The sequence below is a fragment of the Bos mutus genome, chromosome 20 (genome assembly GCF_027580195.1).
Source record: "Bos mutus isolate GX-2022 chromosome 20, NWIPB_WYAK_1.1, whole genome shotgun sequence".
In the NCBI taxonomy this organism is placed as follows: domain Eukaryota; kingdom Metazoa; phylum Chordata; class Mammalia; order Artiodactyla; family Bovidae; genus Bos; species Bos mutus.
This window is the reverse complement of record NC_091636.1, coordinates 14456818-14483767: the sequence shown is the minus strand read 5'-3', so window position 1 is coordinate 14483767 and position 26950 is coordinate 14456818. Positions and strand designations below refer to the sequence as shown.

The window sequence follows — 26950 nt, the reverse complement described above, 5'->3', positions numbered from 1 at the left end:
TGTGAAGAGGTAACACACTTGGCCTCTCAAAAGACAGGATTTTTGTTGTGCCAAATGAAAAACAAAAAACACAACAGAGTATAAGAAATTAGCCAGAAGACAAAGTCTGCCATGGCAGAAGATCATCAACCCCCAAACAATCTGTAAACCTTAGATCTGTTCAAAGAAAATCTGACAAACGTTCTTAACAATTATCTCAGAAATTAATGTAGTAAGATTTTGAACCTAAGGAAAACAGCCTAACATAATATTTCATAAAGAAATGCATTCCTCACAGGCAGATTAAATTACTTCATAAGTGCACAGCATTCTTAGGAGAGCATAAATCATTTTTCAATTAGTGTCCTACTTGTTGTCATTGCCACTATAGTAGTAATGCTAATCCGCAATCAGAGAGCTTAAAGAAACGTGCCCACACCTATTTCAAGAAGTAACTGATCTGATTAATAAGGAAATAGTTACTGGATAAATAGATCAATGGCAGAATTGCAAAAACAAATTTGTCTTACACAATTTACTTTTTAAAAAATTTAAATATATGATAAAATTTTAAATATATGATAAAAGGTCATCTAAAAATTAACATAACATTATTTTTAGAAGGCGAATGTCCTTGTCTTAATCTTACTTCATCAATTTTATACACAATGAATAAAATCTTGAATTTGAAATGTGAAACATGTATTTTACTCTTTTAAACAAACACTGGCTTTTGAATTAAAGTAAGGGGCTTCTGGAGAATCCCAGGGACGGAGGAGCCTGGTAGGCTACAGTCCATGGGATCGCAAAGAGTCGGACACGACTGAGCGACTTCACTTCACTGACTTCACTTCAAGGGGCTTCCCAGGTGATGCAGTGGTAAAGAGTCTACCTGCCGATGCAGGAGACGCAGGTTTGATCCCTGGGGTTGAGAAGATCCTCTGAAGTAGGAAATGGCAACCCACTCCAGTATTCCTGCCTGGAAAATTCCATGGACAGAGGAGCCTGGTGGGCTACAGTCCACTGGGTTGTAAAGAATCAGATGCGACTGAGCACAATGGATGATTAGTGTTCTCATGGTCCACCTAGCACTTCATTTTTATTTCTTAAAAGTTGTTGAAAGTCAACTAACTTGAAAGTCTACTCACTTGAAAAGATTATTGATGAGAATCTTATGGCCATTACCTCAAATCTTGCCTATGAAATCAAAGATTTCAGCTGTTACTATCGATATAATCAGCTGCCTCATAGTTACTCTCCAAAACTGAGAAGAGGCATATTAATTCAGTCTCACTCTCTTCATTTTCACTAGTTTGCCTAATTTTCATTTTTTCTTCTAGGACTGTCTGACTAACACAGACCTTCAAATAATGCACTGGGTTATGGAACAAATTTATAACTTAGAATCTGACTAATAATGATTGTCTATAAATAAAATTCTAGTTTATTCTTTTCTGATAATATAACTATTAATATGAAAATATGAAAGTCATTTTATAATTTAAAAATCCATAATATTAAAATTAAACTATAAAATGCAAATTAATAAATAAGATGTGCTAAATACATAAACTCACATTCTCTTGAAACACAAAGCAGCTCAGTAGTGCTGTTGCTTGCTCTGCAGATAGGTCATTGAAAAGGCCATTAAACATCATCTCAGTTAGAAGGAGCTCATCAGCACTGTACCACCACAAAAAAAAAAGAAACTCCAAATATCAGAATACAAAAACACATATATATAGCCACACATCCTTAAGGTACAGTTTTAAATTAAGACTTGTCTAACTAAGGAAATGGCAGGTCTTCATATTTATGAATAAATCAATAGTAAATGTGAAATGGGTGTCTCATATAAAGAGCTCATCCTAGCAAACACCAAAACAGATATTCATGTAAATAAATAATGTTTTCTTGACTCTCAAAATACCATAAAAATTAGCCATTAGCATTTATTACCTAGGTTTAAGGACCTTTTACATTGTTTGTAGCTCAATTAAATTTGAATTATTTTTTACAAATAACTTTAAAAAATAGAAAATGAAAAACAACGTTATTAGAAATCTTAATTAGAATGTATCCATAGCAGACACACATTTTGCAAACTTCCTAAGATTTCTAAAAGTCACAAACCATCTAGCTTTACGGTAATAACTAATCAAAAACAAAAGTCAAAAGCTAAATATGGGTTCCTAATGATAAACAGAGTTAAGTTCCTAACAGAAAAAACAAAAGGACAAAAATACAAATAAGACTACTTCTATAGTCTAATGTGGGAGAGGCAGATGGGAAAGATAATAAGCACATGACAGCAATTTAGTAGAGGTTTGTATAGGCAATTATGCAAAAAAAAAAAAAGTTGAGACTAAAATCAATCTGAAGAAACTCAAAGCAAGTTTCAGAAGATCCTGAAAAAAACATGTAAGAATGGGGAGTGATGGAAAGGTCATGCTAAATGAAAGAAACATGTGTGGGATGTGGCAACAGAAGGGATACACAGGAAAGGGCAAGAATATACTCAATTATGGAATTTATTTTAAAAGCAACAGAGAATCATTGACAGACTTTTACCAAAGAATGACATGCTAGGATTTATGCTTTGGAAAGAAAATTCTGAAAGCAAGAGAATAAAGGATGGGTTGCAGAAACTTATAAAAGGGATGCACTTCAGTTACTGGGAACAGTTAAAACAGCACAGAGATAGGAGAAAACAATCATGAAGATGTGCAAAGAGAGTAGGAAGGGTGAGAAGGAATCTAGGACGACTCCTCAGCTTTTGCCTGCAGTGATTTTATTCTCCAAGACAGATCAGAAGGAGAGGCAAAGCAGGGGGAAAGTAATGCGCTTTGATATGTGATATTTTTATCTTTATCTCTCTAAATATTCTTTCTCCCAAGACTAAATCTAGCTGCAGATACCCGAGAAATAAATCAATTATTTAATAATATATTAAATTTATATTAATAATTTAAAATAAAATTAAATTGATATCAATTTAATAATTCAATTATTGAGTACTATATAACATCACAAAGAAATAATTCCAATAACATTAATCTCAGCATTTAAATAAGCAGATCGATGTTATAGTCTAAATTTAATCTTGCATAAATTATTAACTTTATACTGCCTAGGTTTCTTTAATTACAAAGCAGGAAAGCTTAATTTTATCAAGGTTAAAGGAAAGCTATTCAATACAAGCGTGTGGGCCAAATCTAACACGAAGTGTTTTATATTTAGCTTGCATAGGAACCTAAAAACATAATTCTGAAATATTTTGTGAACATTTAAAAATCAAGAGATTTCACCAAAAAAAAAAAAAAAAGAAAGAAACTAGATATCTGACTTTTCTAACTTAGACTCTGATATCACATTATTTTTTAATAACTAATTGGGGTTGGGTAGTTGCTGCCTCCTTTTGGTGGCCTACAACTGTTCTGTTTACCACAGAATCTTGGCCCCTGCAGACATCTGAAGTCGTATCTGAACTAGATGATCCACAAGAACGATATGAGTAAATCTTCATCAGGTATGTCCAAAAGCATTTACAAAGGCTTGTAATTTTCTGACCCCATACATTAGGGCCTTGGTGAGTACATAAAAACTATTCTGAGATGTCTTTTATGGACTCACAGAGAATAACTGACTATGGCAAAATATCTTCAAAATGATGGCAGTCACAAGGGATCCTGAGCCAGAACCATCCTATGGGCCACTCTTAGAATTTCTGACCCACAGAAACAATCAGAGAGAATGAAATGACTTCTGCTTTAAGTCATTTAGCTTTAAGGTCATTTGTAATGTGGTAGAAGATTACCAAAATAAACAGCTGGTATCTAATATACAAAAGATTATATCTGATTTTAAGCTGTGGCATATAATATGCTACGTTAGCCCAAAACTTTACATAAAAGAGGACAATGATTTTAGTTTCAAGGTGGGAAACTGTTAGTAACTACAAAAAAATTAAAATAAAAATTCATGTGTAAACTAAGACTACAGTTACATAAAAATTCCACAGTGCTGTAAAATAAAGAAAAAGGAAACATGAAGATACTAATGGTTTCTGCATTAATTAGTAAGATCCAAGATTTTTATTCTCCCTAATTTCAACTTCATGGCCAAAACCTGTATTTTAATGTGAAAAGTAACAAACAAACTTTATTATTTTTAAAACAGTTCTTTTTCCAAAAGATTAACAGCCCTCTTTTAAAATCAGTATTCTACTTTAGAATCAGTTTTCTAGAACAACCAGGTATTACCTGCTTATCTCACAAGCTACTCGTCCTTTCATCTCTATGACATCAGAAGATGTAGCAAATCCCAACCTCCTTAAAACACGTTTGCGACATTTGAGCTCATCCATTTGTAGGACAGTTCTTGCTTTCTTTAGTTCTCGCTTTGCGGATTTAATGTCTATTGCAATCTAAGGCATACAAAAGTAAAAAGAAGTTCAATGATAAAGTAAACAGAATAAAAATTACATTTACTCATGAAATGAATCAAAAAATATTATATTGGGGGAGGGGTGGAGAGGAACATAGCAGTTTCTTACTATTCCAGGATATTATACAAGAAGAATGATGTTATCTGAGGTAGCAATCAAATCAGCTCCAACTTTTCATCCTTATGGAATTAGGGGCAACTCAATTTCTTTTAAGCCCTCAAATTGCATAAAAATCTGCCTAAAAGCTGGAAAAGGATTTAGCAAAGAAAATAAGTCTTTATTCTGTAGACAGAGATGAAAGCTTAAAAGGAAAATGTTATTTTGAGGTCATATTTTAGATTAAATGTGTTTTAAAATTCCATTAATCTGTAGATTAATGGAATTAATAATATATATAGATATTATAGGAGAAGGAAATGGCAACCCACTCCAGTGTTCTTGCCTGGAGAATCCCAGGGACGGGGGAGCCTGGTGGGCTGCCGTCTATGGGGTTGCACAGAGTCAGACATGACTGAAGTGACTTAGCAGCAGCAGCATAGATGTTATATACCCATCAACTGTGACAGAGATGACAGTACAAAGCAAGAAAACACTGGGATCCTAAAGTGGAGGCTTGAAGTTCAGAAAAACATTGATAGAAGGTTTAGGAACTGAGAAGCTGAAATTCAGACTCGTATTTTGCAGATGCTTTATTAAGCTTCAACTGAGGAGAAGTTAAAGGCAACGACGGTGGTCAGTAATTGACATTTATTGACAGCTAACTATGAATCCTGATTCTTCAAGTGCTTTACATTATTTCATTTAATTCTTATAGCAGACATAAACGTGCATTTTACAAATGAGAAAACTGAGGCAGAGAGAGATTACCAAGTAAACTGGTCAAGATCACAGAGAGAGAGTAATAAAAGATGGGATTCAAACCCAAGCTTGGAATTGATGGGATTTGGACTCCAGAATTTAAACTCTTAGCAACTGTTTACATTGCTATGAACTGACATGTCCCAGTGCTAGGAGGATAAGAAGGAATGCTTTATACGTTACCTAACATGCTACCTCTATGCCGCCTGGCATGTTTATTAGGCCTATCAGAAAAAAAAAATTATCTTCTGAAGTTTCTTTAATTGAAGATGTGCCTATGTTATTAGCATAGAAGACTGTTCTAAATACCCAGAGGCATACAAAGCTTACAGGTTGGTAGAAGAGAGTCTACTATTTAAGATTTTTACCTCAGTAATTTTTATACTGATTACATGCTGAAATGTATTCTGGATATACTGAGTTAAATAAAAAAAATCTCATTAAAATTAATTTCACCTGTTTTTCATTTTTTAAAAAAAGTGTGTACTAAAGACTTTTATGTGAGAAGCTTGTATTATATACGGCATGATGCTGTTCTAGATCTTTTTCTACATACCTTCAAAGAACACAGAATAGATTATCCATGTCTGTAAATACATGAATACACAGGTACAGCAGTTTTCCCCACAAAAGTGTGATCAGCTTCCTTTCCCACTTAATACAATCAGGATTTCTTTTCCAAAAAGTACATATACAGTTACCTCATTCTTTTTAAGGGTCATTTTGATACCCACTGTGTGGATATTCATAATTCATGTATCTAACTTTCTACTGATGAACACAGAGGTGGTTTATATTCACTTGCTTTTTCAAACAACGATACAAGAACATCCTCATATTGCCTCACTTTGTAGAAAGCTGGGTCAGAGGGTAGGAGGACTTAAAATGTTGACAGTTGAGCAGTCAGATTCTGAAGGGCTTCCTAGGCAGGGCTAAGGAATGTTAAGGTTATCTTGCACTCTCTAGAACGTCATAAAATTGTTAACTCTTCATAGTTTTCTTGCAGTATAAGTAAGGGGGAACAGGAGAGATACCTACTATAATCTCACAACAAGCTGTGGTTTTCCTTTCAGTCTTTTCTGGTGTATGACACTACTCAGCAAAAGTAAAAACACAGCCCACATCAGTTTCAGGTCTTACTTCTAGAGCTTAATGCTCCCGCATAAGCACTTTTTGCATGTACTGCAGTCTTTATAACAAGTTCATTTAGCCAGACTTTTAGCCAGACACTAGGGCCTTTTTGTTATATTTGAGTAGCTCAGATAATCCCTTTCTCTGGGGCTTCAAGTCACGTTATCCACAGATACTCTTCAGTTATCACTCAACCAAACTCAGGTCTCTTTGTTCTTGTGTTGAAACTATTAAAGTTGATTCTCTGGTGTAGGGAGTAACAGGACGCAGGGAGGGACCTGCAAGGTCCTGGTGAGAGATGGGCAGGCTAGGATCATACTAGCACACTCTGAGCATGCTCAAGCTTTTAATGTCTCAGTTTCCTCATTTTGAGAAGAAACCTTCAGGGTGGGCCACAGCATAGTATATATGCTACATGTTCACTGAGAACATACTTGCTGTGCCCAACACAGCACAGGCCACATCATGTTAATTCACAAAAAGCTAGGAAGGGGCAGTGCTGTTAAAACTATGAGCTGAATACATTACTTTATTAGGCAAAGAAGTTTCTACTCATATTATTTATTGAATAAATACCAGGCATCTACTTCATAAAAACAGATCATTATGAGAGATATGAAAGAGTATAAGTAAGCTAAAATGAAACACCTGAGCCTAAGGAGCTTAAAATCTAGTTTGTGAGACAGAAAGACAAACACAGGAAGAGTGGCATGTGATAAAAGCTGAAAAAGCACAAAAGCAAAGAGTGATAAACTTCAAGGAGAAAATGCTATTTGGATATACAAGAGATTCTAGTTGAAGAGAAGTGGATAGTGGAAAGAAATGTGTTCACTTCAACAAGCTTTTTCCAAATTCATTATTCAGAATGGCTTATAAGAATGCTTTAACTGGTTGGAGAACACAGCTAGTTACTCTAAAAAGGTGAACTACTACTTTATAGCACTAGACCAGCTATAATTAAAAATGCAGACAATAACAAATGTTGGGGAGGATGTGGAGAAACTGGACTTTACTGCTGCTGAGAACATAAATGGTGCAGCACTTTGGAACACAGTTTGGCAGTTTCTCAAAAAGTTAAACACAGAGCTCCTCTAGGACCCAGCAATTCAACCCAATTCCATCTAAGGGAAATGGAAACATATGTCCACACAAAAACTGTACACAAATGTTCATAGCACTATTATTCATAGCAGCCAAGAAATGGAAAAACTCCAAATGCTCATCAGCTGATGAATGGTAAACAGAATGTGGTATAACACATATATAAGGCAATATTTTTCAGCTATAAAAAGGAATAAAATACAAATTCATGCTACAATATGGATGAATCTTGAAGACGTTAACTAAGAAGGCAAACACAGAGGCCACATATTTTATTATTTACATGAAAGCTCCACAACAGGCAAATCCATAAGGCAAAAATGAGATCTGCAGCTGCCAGGGACTGGAGGGTAGGGAAATGGGGAGTGACTGCTAATAGGGATGAGGTTTCTTTTGTGGGTAATGAGAATGTTCCGCAGTTAGATAGTGGTTATAGTTGCAGACCATACTGTGAATACACTAACAACCACTAAATGGTATGCTTTAAAGGGATGAATGTTATGCTATTTGAATGATATCTCAATTAAAGTGATCAACTTTTTTTTGCTAGTAAGAATTGATAGCTAGACATCCTCCTGCTTTAGCGGATGAAACCAATAGAAAAATAAAATGAAAAAATATATATACTCTCTCATATAGTGAAATACATAGAATTCTATGATAAAAATGTTTCTGCCATACCTGTGCTTTTTTTTCACAAAGTGTATACACAGTTTCCAAATTTGGATCATTGTGAAGAGGATGAGAATACATTCGATGCTCAAAGGCCTCTACTTTCTGGATAACTTTTTTCAGTCCTTGATCCTGAATGCCCATGTCATCAATAGGGTCTAATAAGGGAACACCATCAGGAAAACGTTTCTGAACTTCCTGAAACAAAATATTTAAAATTCATTTTTCACCTCACAGATAATATTAGTTAAGACTAAGCTAAATCAGTATTTCCTTTTATGTTTTTCCTATGCACAATACTTCTAATATTTAGAGTTTAGTTAAGTTCTGGATGTGGCACAACTTATTGATAAAACCCATTCCTGTACATTTACTGCTATAACTTCCTGCCATTATAAAGAATCCTGAATTGAACATTTCAAGTGTAAATTTTTTTCAATTTTCTGATTACTTCTTTGGGCTGATTCTTAGGGAGCGTGGTACTGAGTCGAAAGACTTAAAAAGACAAACTTTTTAAGGGATCCAGATCCTCATTGCTACATTTTTTTTCCCTAACATGATTTAACTATTAAATATAATGAACATGTGAATTCAGAGAAGAGAGAGGTTATTACAGTCTGATATCCCATTGGAAGACTTTCAGGGTCTTAGATAGGCCTTAAACGTAAGATAGGATTTGGTCAGTTAGAAATTTAAAAAAAAGGTTACCCACAAAACTTTTTGTAAAATTGTTAAGAGAATTATTCATTTTAAGAAGCCCACATATGGACCACAGCTTAAAAATTCCTACTCTACACGAAAAGCATCCAGTTTTCTCAGATTTTAGTATATGGCCTTTGCTACATAGTAAATGCTCTTCAAATATTTATTTACTAACCAACTAATAATTTTCCATAAGACTATTTTATCCATGTATTAATCAAAAGTCCAGGCACATGATTTTATATATAAAAACTTTTAACACACTCTATAGTTACTTTCATTCATAACCAGTAAAGAAAATGTATTTAACATACAGCAGTGGTCACGTTCTACTTTGTGAGCCCTCCTTTAGACTCACTTGTTGGTAGATTCAAAGAGAGGGCAATCTACATGTAGATCTGCTGCCACTATGTTTCTTAAAAATAACTGCCACTATTGGCAGTGTTTATAGTTTTTCTGAAAGAAAGCAATATATTTAAAAGCATATCAATTTCCTTGTTATACAATCTATATATATTTACATACAATTTATATTTAATTTATAAAATTAATGTGTATACCTGTATTGATTTTAGAACACTCTGTCTATTGTCCAGTGGTCGAAGGTCTTTAGGGATGTAAAGTCTAACACTGCTGATAGCAGACAGGAGATACACCAAAACTGGAACAACCTACCAACAGAAAAGTTACATACATATAACAATTAACACTGCACATTTTCAAATTCTGCCATTTCTTAAATATACTTTGAATCCTTATAAGAAAACTGCATTTACATTATGTGGCAGGTATAATAAGTGGATAGTAACCACTGTGGAAGCTTATACCTTAATAGAAACTATTATTTTGTTTTAAATATATTTATTTATTTGGCTGCACCAGCTGTTAGTCACAGCATGTAGGATCCAGTTTCCTGACCAGGCATCAAACACGGGCCCCCTGCACTGGAAGCCCAGAGTCCCAGCCACGGGACTATCAGGGAAGTCCCTAGAACTATATTTAAGACGTAAAAACAAATTCAAAGCTTTAAGAAACAGGCTAACAAATGGTACATAAAAATAAGTGATTCCCTCAACAGAATCCGTACTTCACTCATTTTTGCATCCTCAGTAATTGGTGCTTTTTTAATATCTAAAAGTACTACAGCACTACAAATGAAGGGAAAACTATTTAAGTGTAGATGGCCATGAAATATTCATGGAATCTCTGGATGGGCCAGAATGACTCTGTTAGACATAATCTTGAAAACCAACTATTTTCAAATCTTCCTCCATGCATTCTCCTGACAAGAATACCCTTCCCTCATCATCACACTGAAGCTGGCAAAGCAACAGTGATAAAAGTAATTTTTAGAATACACTGTTGAAAGTGTTAACCTCTACTAATCAACTACTATCCAAAGCTAGCTATATTCTAAGGCATCTTATTTTTTCTGGAAAAATAAATTCAAGATTTATTTCACAGGCAAAAGAAATAGCCACTTTACAAAGTCGTACACAAATGCTGATGAAAAGTTAAATTTGGCATTACATACACTTAAAATTAGAGAAGGGAAAAGCTAACTATGGAAATCCCATTTCCTCCTCATATTTCATGTAAAGGAAATAGATTCAAACCAACCCTAAATAGTGCTACACAATCACTGTAGTTGAGATGAGATTTCCTTACAAACTGCCTATGGCATTATTTGCCTATATCCAGGAGTCCTACTGAAAATAATAATTTACAAAAGCAAATAATATTATATATGTATTCCACTTCTTAAGGTATACTTTTCCTTCCTGTTTCATTCTATGCCTCTGTCATTCAACCGCATCAGACAGAAAAACTAGGAGTTATTTTTAAAGAGGGCTATTCTGTGCTCTGCACATGCTGCTTCCTATCTTGGAATGCAGATGTATCTTTAAAAAGTTCTAACATTCCTAAAAATTTGCCTAAATTTCATTACTTCTTTTATAAGCTTACAACATGCACACACCTTCGATAAGTTACCTCTTTGAGCACAAAATGCTCCCTCCGTATCTCTAAACCCCTTAAAGTCAGAGACTACGTGTACTGATGCAATTCATGCTTACGCGTGTCCACCTTAATTTCCTTAGTAAGACATGCTAAAGTAAACTGAATAGAAAATGTTTTTTCAGCAGAGGAAAGACACTCAGTTTGCCCAGGGTTCAGTGAAGGCTTTTCTGTAGGGATTGTCAACTGAACTGAATGAAATCGTATTATTAAGAGGTGCAAAGTTTCTCGTTATCTTTAAGTAAAACAGGTACACATGCACATGCTTAATAAAATCTGGGCCTAGAACACAGTAGACAGCAAACAGTTTTCACCTAAAATACTAACTCCAATGAATTACTCAACAGATCATTTTCTTAGAACGAGTCTAAGCTTTGAATGTAAAAGGGAGCCATGAATTATTATCAGTGTATGCCAGGAGAGAAGGAGAATGTTGGGATGTACGCCATATATTTGCCATTCCAAGTTGCAGCAATTTAAAAGATTCCTTTGGCTACAATGAATATATGCTAGATTGGGAGAATTTTAGCCTAATTTTAGGCAAGCAGTCAATTGATAAATGTTAGGGAAAACTAAATCATATAAGTTTCAATGGTGGTGGAATTCTAGAGAACAAATAAGAGTAAGGAACAAAGACCAAAACCTAGCTGGTATTCAAAATTATAGATAACACTAGGCTTTTAAATGATTATTTTGAAATGTTTAACAGTATAGTCTTTCTAATACTGTCAACTCTGAGTCTCACATTCATTTCATCAATCCAAAGCAGCAGACTATGATGCTGCAGTGGCCAATTTTACTTTCCACAAACCAATGCCTATTATGACAAGTATCATTACAATGACCTTTCTTCAAAGACCTAGCCAATGTACCACGTACTTAAAGCAATGTTTAAAAATAACAAAATTTCAGTATATTGGTCTACAAAAAGATACTTGAAAAGTCCTCAATTAGGTTTACTTACAATTACTCTATATTATTTATTTTAAAATAAAATAGGAGACATTCAATATGGGTTTCTAATGTGGCAAACTGAATGCTTTGCACTTAATTAAAAGGACATGTAAATTAAATTATTTTAAGGAAACTTAGAACTTATTTTCAAAAGACTGGCTATTTTCAGTCATTATTTTCATAGGAATGCAAAAAAAAAAAAAAAAGTATGGATGGAATAAAGTGTAAAATGAAACAATCACAAATTAATGATAAACATCTTTTTAGCCCAGGTAAATTCCAGCTTCATTATTAAATTCTCTTTATCCTTCACTATGTCACTAAATATCCTGCCATAATTTGATAAAGGGATTAATCATCCTACTGGTTTTTAGATGGCTTTAAGAAACCTTGAAAACTTCCAATTTAGAAATCATGAGAGTGTTTATTCTAATCACATTCAGGAAATCCAGTGATTATAAATATCTGAAATCTAGAAATGAAGTAAAGTACAAACCTGCATCTCTCCTTTCTCATCAGGTTTAGCTGGCTTTGCAGCCTCAGTAGCTGAATTTTTCAAGCTCTCTTTGCTACAGCGCAGAAGTACTTCTACTACATATAACGGATCCAGTTCACCAGAATTAGGCTAGAAAAAAAAACGGGATAAAAGTTTATTAATTTTCAAAAACTGGCACACAATTACAAGTTCCATGTGTACAGTAATTATGTCCTTGCATTTAGCACTATGACTGGCATATAAACAATGTTTCCTTCATGAAATGAAGCCTGTCTCTTTTCATTCTTCAACATGCTCCACTGCATGAGAAAACAGAGGAATTACCTGATATGAATTTAAATATATGATTACTGTCACCTGATATGCCATTGTTAAGTTTCTAATGATATAATAATAAGCTTATTATTATAATTCAATTTATGCTGCTGCTGCTACTAAGTCACTTCAGTCGTGTCTGACTCCCCATCCCTGGGATTCTCTAGGCAAGAACACTGGAGTGGGTTGCCATTCCTTCTCCAATGCATGAAAGTGAAAAGTGAAAGTGAAGTCGCTCAGTCGTGTCCGACCCTCAGCGACCCCATGGACTGCAGCCTACCAGACTCCTCCGCCCATGGGATTTTCTAGGCAAGAGTACTGGAGTGGGTGCCATTGCCTTCTCCGCAATTTATGCTAGAATTAGAAAATGAAACCAAAAGAATGATCAGTATCAGAAAATAAATATGTATCTTCAAATAATTCTAATTAAACAAGATGAAAAATACAATGAAAGTAGATTTTTTAGTTTTGATTCAATATTTGAATAATCTCTTTTGTATAAAATTAGGTAAATAGAGAAGTTATTTTTTTCATTGAAGTACAGTTTATAGCTTCCCTGGTGCCTCAGATGGTAAAGAATCCACCTACAATGCAGGAAACCTGGGTTCGATCCCTGGGTTGGGAAGATCCCCTGGAGAAGGGAATGGCTACCTACTCCAGTATTCTTATCTAGAGAATTCCATGGACAGAGGTGCCTGGCAGGCTACAGTGCATGGGGTTGCAAGGAGTCAGACACGACTGAGCAACTTTCACTTTCACAGTTTACAACATTTACAAAGCTGTATTCATTTCTGCTAAACAATTCAGTTATACATACAGTGCACTCTTTTTATATTCTTTTCCATCATGGTTTACCACAAGATACTGAATATAGTTCCCTGTGCCATATAGTAGGACCTTGTTGTTTATCCATTCTATATTAATAGCTTGCACCTGCTAATCCCAAACTGCCATTCCATCCCTCCTCTACCTCTCTCCCTCTTGGCAACTACAAGTCTGGTCTCTATTTCTGTGAGTCTGTATCTGTTTTAGATAGATTAACTTGGGTCATATATTAGATTCCACATATAAATGATATCATGTTTGTCTCTCTCTTTTTGACTCATTAGTATGATAATCTCTAGTTCCATTCATGCTACCGTGAAGGGCATTATTTCATTCTTTTTATGGCTGAACAGTATTCCATAGTATACATGTATCACATCTTCTCCATTTATTTGTTGATGGAAATTTAGACTGTTTCTAAGTCTTGGCTATTGTGAATAATGAACACAGGGGTGCATGTATCTTTTGGAATTATAGCTTTGTCCAGATATATGACGGGAGTCAGATTGCTGGATCATATGGCAACTTCGGTATTCAGTATTCTTGGGCTTTCCTGGTGGCTCAGATGGTAAAGAGTCCGCCTCCAATGTGGGAGACCTTGATTCAATCCCTGGGTTGGAAAGATCCACTGGAGAGAGGCATGGCAACTCACTCCAGCACTCTTGCCTAGAGAATCCCCATGGAGAGAGGAGCCTGGCGGGCTCCCATGTGTCCATGGGGTCACAAAGAGGTGGACACAACTGAGCGACTAAGCACAGCACAACATGGCAACTCTGCTTTTAGTTTTTGATGAACCTCCATGCCGCCTTCCACAGGGGCTGCACAAATTTGCATTCCCACCAAAAATACAGGTAGCTTCCCCACAAGGGGTAGTTACTTTGATTGAGAGGGGAACAGGGAAAGAAGTGATTACTCAATCTCCTCCTATCCCTCCTGCACAGACTTATGCAAAAATTGTCAAGAAATACCCATTAATTCATGCCTACAACCTATTTCTGTACTAACCTATGAATTTGCCTAAGAACAGTAAAATATATCTCCAAAACAAATCAAAAGTATAATCATAATCAATTAAACCTGAGCACAAATTTCTTCAAAGAAAGCATAAACCGTTTTCCAATTCAAAAGGGAAACTAGTTTTGTCTCAGCATGTTTTTTTTTTCAAATATGATTATTTTTAAAGGAGTTTTAAAACAATTTTCAGTGTAGTATAGATACAAAGCAAAGACAGGGTATGCTGAGCTACCAAAACCACTTACAACATTACAGAGATATTCCCAAGTACGAGTATGGAAAATCATTCCAAGCCTCCTTTTTTGCAGCATTAAATGAAAACTTGCTGTTACATTTATTTCCTAAGATGATAAAGCTTTTCTCAGCAAACGTTTTCTATCTGATAAAGATAGATTTATAATATCATCCTTCACATAAGAGAAATATACTTTTGATAATCAAGATTGTAGAATGTAAAGAAACAACACAAAATATTGATGATACATTTTTATCTCCTTAAAATGCTTTAAAGTATTTTCTTCTGAAGTATGCATTTTCTCTCTGCGGACAAAGAACGTCATGTCACCAGCCTAATGAGAAAACGAAGAACGGTGCATCCATTACCGACTGCAGCCACCCCTGATGGTGGATCCTGAGGGGAACTCAGGATTAAGACAAAACAGGCTGTCAGCCAGCAACCTATCAGCCTCTGCAGCCACCCCACCCCAATGGTTCACTCTGAGGGGATTCAGGACAGAGAAAAACAGGACAGTTAAGGTGCATATCAAAGGAACAATATGAATAAGCCCAGACTCTTGCATCTTCCCAAACACAGAGAAGTGTTAAATTCATTAAATGAAGGTGTCTGGTTTTCTTTAATTAACAGCAGTAGCTCTGACTAATTAGTTTTCATTTACAAAAACTTTCTATGTATCTGACTCCACCCTTCCCTCTTCAAAACAATCCCTCAAAGCTATCTGAGGTCGTTTCTTTGCCTTAAGTCCTCTGTAAGTCTGCCATATTAAACATAATTCTCAACTTTCAGGGTATGCATGTTTTTTCCTGATGGCAGTTTTGGTGACCAACAAACAGACTTGGAGTAAAGGACTTCTCTCCTGTCTGAATTTCATGAAGAACCAGAGTCTTGGTACTAGCAGAGGTCAACTGGGTCTGTCTCCCTTCTTGGAGTCAAGATATTTGGTAATAAATTCCTCTTTGGAGGAGTAGGTTATGTTTGAAACTCAGCTGAACGATACTGGGAAGATTTTTACTCACTTTAGACACTGAGTGGGTTACCCTCAATTGAAAGACACTAAGAAGACTTTGCTCAGTTAAAAGACACTAAGACTGGACTGGTTAATGTTGTGGAAGACGGGCTTGCTGTTTTCCTTGAACTGACTCAGTTCAGTTCAGTTGCTCAGTTGTGTCCAACTTTTTGCAACCACATGGACTGCAGCATACGAGGCCTCCCTGTCCATCACCAACTCCCGGAGTTTACTCAAACTCATGTCCATTGAGTCGGTGATGCCATCCAACCATCTCATCCTGTGTCATCCCCTTCTCCCTCCTTAGTCTTTCCCAGCATCAGGGTCTTCTCAAATGAGTGAACTCTTCGCATCAGATGGCCAAAGTATTAGAGTTTCAGCTTCAACACCAGTCCTTCCAATGAACATCAAGGACTAATCTCGTTTAGAATGGACTGGTTGGATCTCCTTGTTGTCCAGGAGACTCTCAAGAGTCTTCTCTAACACTACAGTTCAAAAACATCAATTCTTCAGCACTCAGCTTTCTTTATAGTCTAACTCTCACATCCCTACATGACAACTGGAAAAACCACAGCCTTGACTAGACAAACCTTTGTTGGCAAAGTAACGTCTCTGCTTTTTAATATGCTGTCTAGGTTGGTCATAACTTTTCTTCCAAGGAGTAAGTGTTTTAATTTCATGGCTCCAGTCACCATTGGCAGTAATTTTGGAGCCCAAGAAAATAAAGTCTGCCACTGTTTCTCCATCTATTTGCCATGAAGTGATGAATCGGATGCCATGAACTTTGTTTTCTGAAAGTTGAGCTTTAAGTCCACTTTTTCATTCTCTTTCACTTTCATCAAGAGGCTCTTTAGTTCTTCTTCACTTTCTGCCATAAGGGTGGTGTCATCTGCATATCTGAGGTTATTGGTATTTCTCCCAGCAATCTTGATTCTAGCTTGTGCTTCATCCAGCCCAGCGTTTCTCATGATGTACTCTGCATATAAGTTAAATAAGCAGGATGACAATATACAGCCTTGACGTACTCCTTTTCCTATTTGGAACCAGTCTGTTGTTCCATGTCCAGTTCTAACTGTTGCTTCCTGACCTGCATACAGATTTCTCAAGAGGCAGGTCAGGTGGTCTGGTATTCTTATCTCTTTCAGAATTTTTCAGTTTACTGTGATCCACACAGTCAAAGGCTTTGGCGTAGTCAATAGAGCAGAAATAGATGTTTTTCTGGAACTCTCGTGCTTTTTTGATCCAGCGGATGCTCGCAATTTGATCTCTGGTTCCTCTGCCTTTTCTAAATCCAGCTTGAACAACAGGAAAGGACCCAGGAGAAAGGAGCAATGACCCCACAAGACACTGTCCTGGACTTCCCTGTGGGTGTCCGGGAGTCTCCAGCAGAGGCGTGGGTAGGTGGTGGCCTGCTGCAGGGTTGGGGGTGCTGAGTGTAGCAGTACATGCATGGGATCTTTTGAAGGAGGTCACCATTATCTTCATTAAAGTGAAAGTGAAGCCACTCAGTCGTGTCCGACTCTTCGCGACCCCATGGACTGTAGCCTGCCAGGCTCCTCCATCCATGGGATTTTCCAGGCAAGAATACTGAAGTGGGTTGCCATTTCCTTCTCAAGTGGATGTTCCTGACCCAAGGATCAAACCCAGGTCTCCCACATTGCAGGCAGATTCTTTACCAACTGAGCCACCAGGGAAGTCACTGGAGAAGGGAATGGCAATCCACTCCAGTAGTCTTGCCTAAAGGATTCCATGGACAGAGAAGACTGGCAGGCAGAGTCAGACCCGACTGAGCAAATAACACTTTCACTTCACTTTTAGCTATTTCCTACCTGGTAAAGTGAGGGCTTCCCTTGTGGCTCAGCTGGTAAAGTATCTGCCTGCAATGCGGGAGACCTGGGTTTGACCCCTGGGTTGGGAAGATCCCCTGGAGAAGGGAAAGCTACCCACTCCAGTATTCTGGCCTGGAGAATTCCGTGGACTGTATAGTCCATGGGGTTGCAAAGAGTCAGACACAACTGACATGACTGTAGCCTGCCAGGTTCTTCTGACCATGAGATTCTCCAGGCAAGAATACTGGAGTGCGTTGCCATGCCCTTGGATCTTCCCAACTCAGGGAGAGAACCCAGGTTTCCTGCATTGCAGGCAGATTCTTTACGATGTGAGCCATATGGATACACAGAAGACCCCAAATAACTAAAACAATCTTACACACTCTGATTCAAAACTATATTACAAAGCTACAGTCATCAAAACAGCATGGAGGGCACAGATCAATGGAACAGAAGAGAGTTCAGAAATGGACCCACACTTATACTGGCAATTAATTAATCTACAACAAAAGAGGCAAGAATATACAATGAGGGGAAAGACAGTCTCCTCAACAAATGGTGTTGGGAAAACTGGACAGCTATATGTAGAAGAATCAAACCAGACTACTTTCTTGCACTATGCACAAAAATAAACTCAAAATGTGTTAAAGACTTAAATGTAAGGTATGAAACCATAAAACTGCCAGAATAAAACACAGGCAATGAAGTCTTTAACACTGGTCATACTAACATTTTTTCAGACCTGTCTCTTCAGGCAAGGGAAATAAAAGCAAAAATTTTTTAAAATGGGGCTACATCAAACTGAAAGGGTTTTGCTCAGTGAAGGAAACTATCAACAAAACTTAAAGATCACCTACTGAATGGTGAAAGATATCTGCAAATGATGAAGAATCCTCCTGCCAAGCAGGAGATGCAGATTCTATCCCTAGGTCAGGAAGATCCCCTGGAGAAAGAAATGGCAACCAACTCCAGTATTCTTGCTTGGGAAATGCTATGGACAGAGGAGCCCAGCAAACTACATGCAAGTGAGATGAACTACACTCGAGTCCACGGGGTCTCAGAGTCAGACACAACTTAGTGACTAAAGAACGTACAACTTGATATCAAAACAAACAAACAAAAAACATAACTAAAAAATGGTAGAGGAGTTGAGTAGACATTTTTCCAAAGACGACATACACATGGCCATTGGGTACATGAAAAGATGCTCAACATCACTAATTATCAGGGTAATGCAAATCAAAACCACAATGAGGTATCATCTCACATCTGACAGAATAGCTATTATCAAACTGGCAAGAAATAAGAACTTGTGGAAAAAAGGGAACCCTTGTGCACTGTTGGTGGGAATGTAAATTGGTGCAGCCACTATGGAAAACAGTATGACAGTTCCTCAAAAAGGTAAACATATAACTACCAAATGACCCAGCAATTTTGTTCCTGAGTATTTATTTGAAGAAAACAAAAACACCATTATCCAAAAGGAAATGTGCATGCACCGCTACATTCTTTGCAGCATTACTGTATATCTTACAACAGTCAAAATGTAGAAGCAAGCCAAGAGTCCACTGATAGAGGAAAGGATAAAGATGTCTCTCACACACATAAACACAAAAAAGAATGAGTCTTCCCATTTGCAGCAACATGGATGGACCTGGAAGGAGTTATGCTAAATGAGATAGATACGCCAGGTAGGGAATGACAAATATGGGATGATTTCACTTAACTGTGGAATATGAAAAAGAAAACTAATCAACAAACATAACCAAATGGTAACAAAGTCACTGATACAGAGAGAAGATGGTTGTCAGAGGACAGGGGAGGAGGGGGAGGAAAGAAGTAGGTGAGGGAGATTAAGAGATACAAATTTTCAGTTATAAAATAAATAACTCATAGGCATGAACTGTACAGTGTGGGCAATACAGCCTATATCTTTTCATGGTGACAACTAAAAGTATCAAGGTGAACACTTTGAAATGTATAGAAATATATCATGTTGTGTAACAGGAACTAATTGTGTTGTGGGTTAATTATGCTTCAAAAACAAACTCACAGAGAAAGAAATCAGATTTTGGGTTATCAGAGGCAAGGTTGAGAGAAGGAGGAATGAGATGACAGTAATAAAAAAATACAAACTTAGAGTTGTAAGATAAATATTAGGGACATAATGTACAACATGATATATATAATAAACAGTGCTATAGGTTATAAATGAAAGTTGAGAGTAAATCCTAAGAATTCTCATCACATGGAAAAGTTTAAAAATTTTTTTAATGTTTCGACATGCGATGATGGGTGTTCACTTAATGTATTGTGATAATCATTTCATGATGTATGTAAGTCAAATCATTATGTTGTACACCTTAAATTTATATAATGCTATATATAAACTATCTCAATAAAACTGAAAGAAAAAAAAAAGCCAAGCAAATCAATCAACCAATTAACCTTCAATGCCCTGCTACTGCCTTCAAATGTTTAAATCCAGACCCAACATACTTAAAATCTGTATTTTAAGTACTTTTGGTGATTAATCTCAATACTTTGACTTTTCTCCTTCCCTTAATCTGAAGTTTTCTGCCCCTGCTGCATACTACTTCCACCAGTGAATATCCATGAAATGATATTCTACTCGGTGTTTAAGGTTCTGTTTAAAACTTCAAAAATTCTCTTCCTCCTCAGGTGCCATCTCAAACAGCTCACCCAAAATATCTTCCTCCTCCTGCTCTAAATGCACTCTGTTTATGTCTTTATTGAAGTATTTCATATATTGCCATGTTATTTTCACTATTTGCTATGTTCACCAAATAAGTAAGTATAGGGATTCTGTGTCTATAGTCAATGAATGCTTCATAAATTAGAATAAAATGAGACGATGAGTGTGACAATACTTTGAAAAAAATTTTTGTAAATTAATAATTGCTAATGAAAGTAATCTATGAAGATGGTACTAGTAAACTAAATATCCTTAAGAAGCTATTCAGTAGGATTAACTATAGACCATTAATCAGAACACCTACCACAAAACTAGGAATTTTATTTCTCCACAATAAATGGCATCAGTATCTCAAATTCCCTTTACATATTTCAGAACTAACTTTCAATTCCAAAACTTAATTCTCAATTACCTTTACACAAAGGTGGGATTAATAAGTTAATGATAACAAACTCTTGAAATGCTCAACCTTAAAACACTGTAAATGTCACCTTATGCAAACCTTTCATTCTAAAAATAAGGAAAAATAGGCATGGAGATACAAACTGTCTTGCCTGAGGTCACTTACTGGCACCTGTTTAGTCGGTGCCTATAACTAGTAAAGAAAATATAATAGACAGGAAGGCTGATTTAATTGAGGTGATTATTCTTCTAACATTATTAAAATTATCCTTGATTTTATGTATAAGTGACATTTTCAAAGTATTTAAATAAATAATGACCAAAATCAACTTTATTATTGCCTTCATATGTATTAAAGAGAATAATTAAAATTGACCAGCTTTCCTAAGGTCTTGCTTTTTAGTCTCTGATATATACCCAAATCGAAATTCTAATTTTCAGTGTCAGATGCTAATTTTTTCTAATATTCAATTTATAGGAAATGTATAAAAAAGGACTGGTGAACTCAGAGAAAAAATGTAAAACAGTCATGAAATTAAAATTTGTGATAGTGTTAGGAAGATAACCATATCACTTTAAGGATAAAATCTATGATTAATTGAAAAATTAATTCCTTATATAGACTTTATAAAGACTTTATTATAGCTTCTCTTAAGGTAATGCTATTTTTAATCTGATTGATTTTCTGACCCTGAAAAAACATTTCACTAAAAATTTATATACAATTCTACTTTCAGGACAACAGTTTACCTTAACATTTGATTTCTTTGAGAAATTCACCACTACACCCCAACCAAAATCATCTCCTTCATTCTTCACCTGAAAAGAAAGTAAAGCAAGTACAAAAGGAGTGTTTATGTTAAAAGGCAATTTAGATGTCATGCCCACATTATAGCTAATAAAACATTCTCAGTTTTCCTGATAGAATTTTTTTTAAAGACCCCTGTTAAATTAAAAAAAAAAAAAAGACACTGACATTACAGAAAGAAATCACTGCCAAATTTCACAGGCTTTCTAGGAAGCAACAGGAATCTTTCAGTTGGCAAAAAACCGAAAAAGTGGTATCTTATATTTGTTTGGAATATATGTAAAATCTTTGATAACTAATGAATTCATCCAGGTCTTAAAACTGCCTTATTCTTGAACAGCATTTCTTAACTAGAAATATTTCATATTAATTCCCAAACTGTCTACTTCAGTTTATACTCCCCCAAATGAAAACCAGTAGAGATTAAAAGGCCTTCAAATGACCTCTCCTTCCTTAATCAGTATCATGTGAAACAGGTTAAACAATAAAATTAATACAGATCAACTACTGTAGCAGGAAGCATCTACCTACTTTACTTTATCTAAAAAATACTAAATATTGAAAATTCTATAATAAAAATGACATACCTTTACCAAACGACCTGGCTGTAGAAAGGGTAAGCAATATTTTGGTTTGTGAATGTATTCTTCAATTTCTTTACCCAATTTGGCAAGCTGCTGTCTAATCTTGTAGTAGATGACCACACTTTCTTCATTTGGTATTACTATTTTATTATACTGTTCTTCTGAGTTCTTTACCTCTATAAATAAAACATATATACAGTATCAAAAAATACATCTTATGTAGATTATACCAAGGATACATCTTTGACTACTATAATTGTAGGGACTGTACTACTACATATTGCACAGATTAAAAGCTTTAAGGAAAAGATACAGAAACACCCATAAAGCATGCTGCCTAGTTTCTCCCTTCTCTTTAATAGTCCTTCAGTCGCACTGGTACCATTTAGAATGCTCAACAGTTATATGTGGGTGTTGACTTCTCTACTTGAATAGCACAGAATATTTCCACAGAAAGTTATATTGAATAGCACTATTTTGGATCTTTTAATATGGCGCTTTGACTCTGCAAAAAATCCATTTTGCTAATTTCATTAGGCTTCCACCATCACCTGGTACTACGTCTCTAAAACAGAAGACAACAAATTTAACTTGTTATCTCTCTACTCAGTCAGTGGCTAAAACACTAGCCTTTCAGCAATTGTTCTTTTAGTTAATCTAAACATCTATGCTGCCATCTTTCACCTAGTGCAGCCCCACCTTCCTTGCTCATTTCCACTGTGAACAAACAGTATTTTTATTGGCATAAAACACACATAACATAAAATTTACCATTAATGACATGTATGTCACTCACAATATATGAAACCATCACTGTCAAGTAGTTTTAGAATATTTTCACTACCCCAAAAGAAAATTCCATACCCTTTTAGCAAACACTCATTCTCTCCTTCCCCTAGACCCCAGCAACCTTTCTGTTTGCATGAATTTACCTAGGCCAGATATTCTATACATAAGGAATCATACATCGTGTGGATTCTGTCTTTGGCTTCCGTAACTTAGCATAATGTTCTCAAAGATCTGACTTCCCCGGTGGCTTAGACAGTTATGCATCTGCCTACAATGCGGGAGAGCTGGGTTCAATCCCTGGGTTGGGAAGATGCCCTGGAGAAGGAAACAGCAATCTACTCGAGTACTCTTGCCTGGAAAATCCCATGGATGGAGAAGCCTGTAGGCTACAGTCCATGGGGGTTGCAAAGAGTCGGACACGACTGAGCGACTTCACTTTCACTTTCTTTTCTCAAAGATCATCCATGTTGTAGCATGTATCAGTACTTCACTCTTTAATGGTGAAATAGCATCACTCTGTATGGGTATACCATTTTGTTTCACAGTTGATGGGCATTTGGACTATTTCTACCTTTTGGCTGTAATGTTGCTATGAACTTCCACACACCAATTTTTGTTTGAACATATTTCCAACTCTTTTGCTTATGTATACCCGTGAGCAGATGGCACCACTGGGTCTTATGGTAATTCTATACTTAACTTGCTCTGCTGTGCTTAGTTGTTCAGTCGTGTCTGATTCCTTGTGACCCCACCAGGTTCCTCTGTCCATGGGAATTCTCTAGGCAAGAATACTGGAGTGGGTTGCCATGCCCTCCTCCAGGGGATCTTCTCAACCCAGGGATCGAACCAGTGCTAAACTATTTTCTACAGTGATCACACCATTTTGTCAATTACTTAAAAAAAAACAACAACAACAAAAAACCCATCCTAGTGAGTGTGAAGTGGTATCTCAATGTGGTTATTATATGCATTTCCTTAATGACTAATAATGTTGAGCATCTTTACATGTACTTATGTGTTTTTGTTGGAGTAATGTCTATTCAAATCTTTTGTCCATTTGAAAATTAGATTATTTGCTTTTTGTTGCTGAGTTCTAAGTGCTCTTTATATATTCTACATACCAGACTCTTATCAGATGCATGATTTGCAAGTATTTTCTTCTACTTCTTGGGTTTTCTTTCTATTACTGCTGGTGTATGCTGAAGTGCAAATGTTTCAAAATTTAGACAAAATCCTATTTATTCAATTTTTCTTTTGTTGTTTGTACTTCTGGTGTCTTGTGTAAGAATCCACTGGGAAACAGAAGTTTATAAGGATTTATATGTATATTTTCTTCAAAGAGTTTTAAGGTTTCAGCTATTCAAGACTTCCATCCATTTTCAGTTATGGTGTGGAGTAGGGGTCCAAATTCACTTTACTGCATGTGGCTATCCTACTGTCCTAGCAGCACTTGTTAAAAGTCAACTGACATAGGGGCTTCCCTGGTGGTTAAGTGGTGAAGAATCCGCCTACCAATGCACAAGACACGGGTTCGATCCCTGGTCCAGGAAGATCCCACATACAGCAGAGCAACTAATGACACACGCTACAACTAGTGAGCCCGTGCCCTAAAGCCTGCGAGCCACAGCTACTGAGCTCACATGCCACAACTACTGAAGCCATGCACCTAGAGCCCATCTCCGCAACAAGAGAAGCCACAGCAATGAGAGCCCATGCACCACAACCAAAGAGGAGCCCCTGCTTGCCACAACTAAAGAACAAGTCTGAGTAGCAACAAAGACGCAGCATAGCCAAAAATTAATCCCTAGGTCAACACTCTTCTCTATCGTTCTTCTTGCACTGGACTTCTTTCTTAGAAAAATCAAAAAGAGCAGTAACAACATTTCTATTGTCCCTGGCCAGACCCCACGCAGAATATACGATTTACCTTCGAGCACCACAATTTAAGAAAAACACATTTAGACATTTATAAAGTGGGCTGGAGACTAGATGTGTAAGGAGACCCAGAGTTTGACGACTACTTCCTCCTCCTCTAAGCCTATTTATTTTTATTAATTGCTTATTTTTAGTGATACCAGAGTCAAGATGCTGCAAAAGTCTACATAAGTATTGAGACATGCTCTTTGGATTTTTTTTTACTTTTTTCTTTTCTTTTTTCTTTCGACCTCTAACTTCTGGTCTTTGACACCCTCTGAGGCATACTGCATCATCCTGGTTATTTTTAATGAACTGCCCTACTTCTTACAAGAATCATGTTCCTTTCACTTGAGAATAGAAGGCTATTCTTAACACATGTTACAGCAGTAAACATAATCAGAAAAAGATATGATTTAAAAAAATTGGTGGGCTGAAGTCAATAAGAGGTTCTATGAGAAGGAAAACTATACACTGAGATGCTAATCTTGCTGCCCTACCAAAAGTTACAAAGTAACATTGCAGGTACCAGTAGAATTCTAAATAAGCACTAACAGGGGTTGTTTATGGAAAGATGACACACACAAAGACTGCCTGAGGCCCCCATCCTCCACTCCAAAGCATTTCTGTTCTCAGACTACTTAACTAAGGAATCAAAAGTTGGAGAGACATTTTAAGAAATCACATGTGTTTTGTACATAGGACTCTAACTACGGCTACATATCACTCTAGGAAGTTAATTCAGGTGCAGCCTGCTTTTTCCCGAATTAAGGACACTATCTCTTTCTAGCCAATCAAAAAGTAGAGGAATCTCGGTATAAGCTGGTTTCCCTGCAGTGTACTCCCATAAGAAAGCCTCAGTATCTTAGGAAACAGCATGTGAGATATGCCCATAACTCTTAGGACAATTTCCAACCAATTTTCCCCTTTTGAGGGAGAGAGATGGTGGTTCCAAAAATATATATTTGTATCATATAAAATGTGCAATAGATAGAGCTGTGAGAGATGGAGAAATGAAATGCTACCCCCAGTACTGAGGAAATTTTATGAAAGGTTTAAATGGCTTTACTGATCTATGGCATTACTAACACTAATAAAATAGGCATTTACTGAGCATTTAACATAAATGATCTTATTTAATTTTCATGAGTTGAATGAACTAGGTATTATTCCAATTGCATAAAAAAGCAAACTAAGGCTGGTAGCTCAATTGGTAAAGAGTCTGCCTGCAAAGCAGGAGACCTAGGTTCGATTCCTGGGTCAGGAAGATCCCCTGGAGAAGGAAATGGCAACCCACTCCAGTATTCTTGCCTGGAGACTCCATGAACAGAGGAGCCTGGTGGGCTACAGTCCATGGGTCACAAGAGTCAGACACAACTAAGTGACTAAGCACAACACAACATCAAGGCTGAGGCAGTCTGGATTTAAACCCAGGTCTAACTCCACAGCTCTTGCTATTTAACCATAACATTATCTATTAATGAATAAACAAAAAGGTTAAAATTAAATCTGAATATTTAAGAATATAAATAACCACATTTATTTAAGAATGTATTCCAATACCAAACAGCAAAGTTCAACAAAGCAAAACCACAATTACGTTTCCACCAACATAATTGAGAAAATACTTGGAGAATTCTGCCACTGTCCTCTACTATATCTGGGATATTTCCTATGGAATTACAAAAGAATAATAGAAGGTAAAGTTTAGAAAGTAATTTACCAAACTTTACCAAATAGCAAGGGTTGGGGAGGGAAAAATTGGGAGCAAGGGATTAACAGAGGCACACTACCATATAAAAAATAAACAACAGAGTTTTACTATATAGCACAGGGAACTATATTCAGTAACCTGTAATAAACTATAATGGAAAAGAATTTTTTAAAAAAGAATATAGATTTATACAAATACATGTGTGTATAACCAAATCACTTTGCTGTACACCTAAAACTAACGCAATATTATATAAATCAACTATATTTCAATTTTTTTTAAGTAATTTAATAACTGTTCAAATATACTATTTTTATAAAGAAGGGAAAAAAGCAAAAGTAAGTGCATCAAGGTACACCCTATTTCTTTTGGTTATTCAGTCTTTCTGGCTGTATGTGTATGCATAATTATCTTAATCATGAATGATAGTGGCAACTGCC

At 36.2% G+C, this 26950-nt stretch overlaps 1 protein-coding gene across 1 annotated transcript in view; it reads right to left on the bottom strand.

Annotated features, from left to right (window-relative positions):
• The window catches only part of MTREX (Mtr4 exosome RNA helicase), a 101864-nt gene that overhangs the window by 27752 nt on the left and 47162 nt on the right, over window positions 1–26950 (bottom strand). Inside the window, exons 17-23 of the mRNA XM_005887381.3 lie at window positions 22097–22269; window positions 21452–21520; window positions 12357–12485; window positions 9451–9561; window positions 8198–8386; window positions 4242–4405; window positions 1557–1662 (exon numbers count right to left, since the gene is read on the bottom strand). Of these exons, the coding sequence (XP_005887443.1) occupies window positions 1557–1662; window positions 4242–4405; window positions 8198–8386; window positions 9451–9561; window positions 12357–12485; window positions 21452–21520; window positions 22097–22269 (941 nt within the window). The remainder of the gene's footprint in view (window positions 1–1556; window positions 1663–4241; window positions 4406–8197; window positions 8387–9450; window positions 9562–12356; window positions 12486–21451; window positions 21521–22096; window positions 22270–26950) is intronic.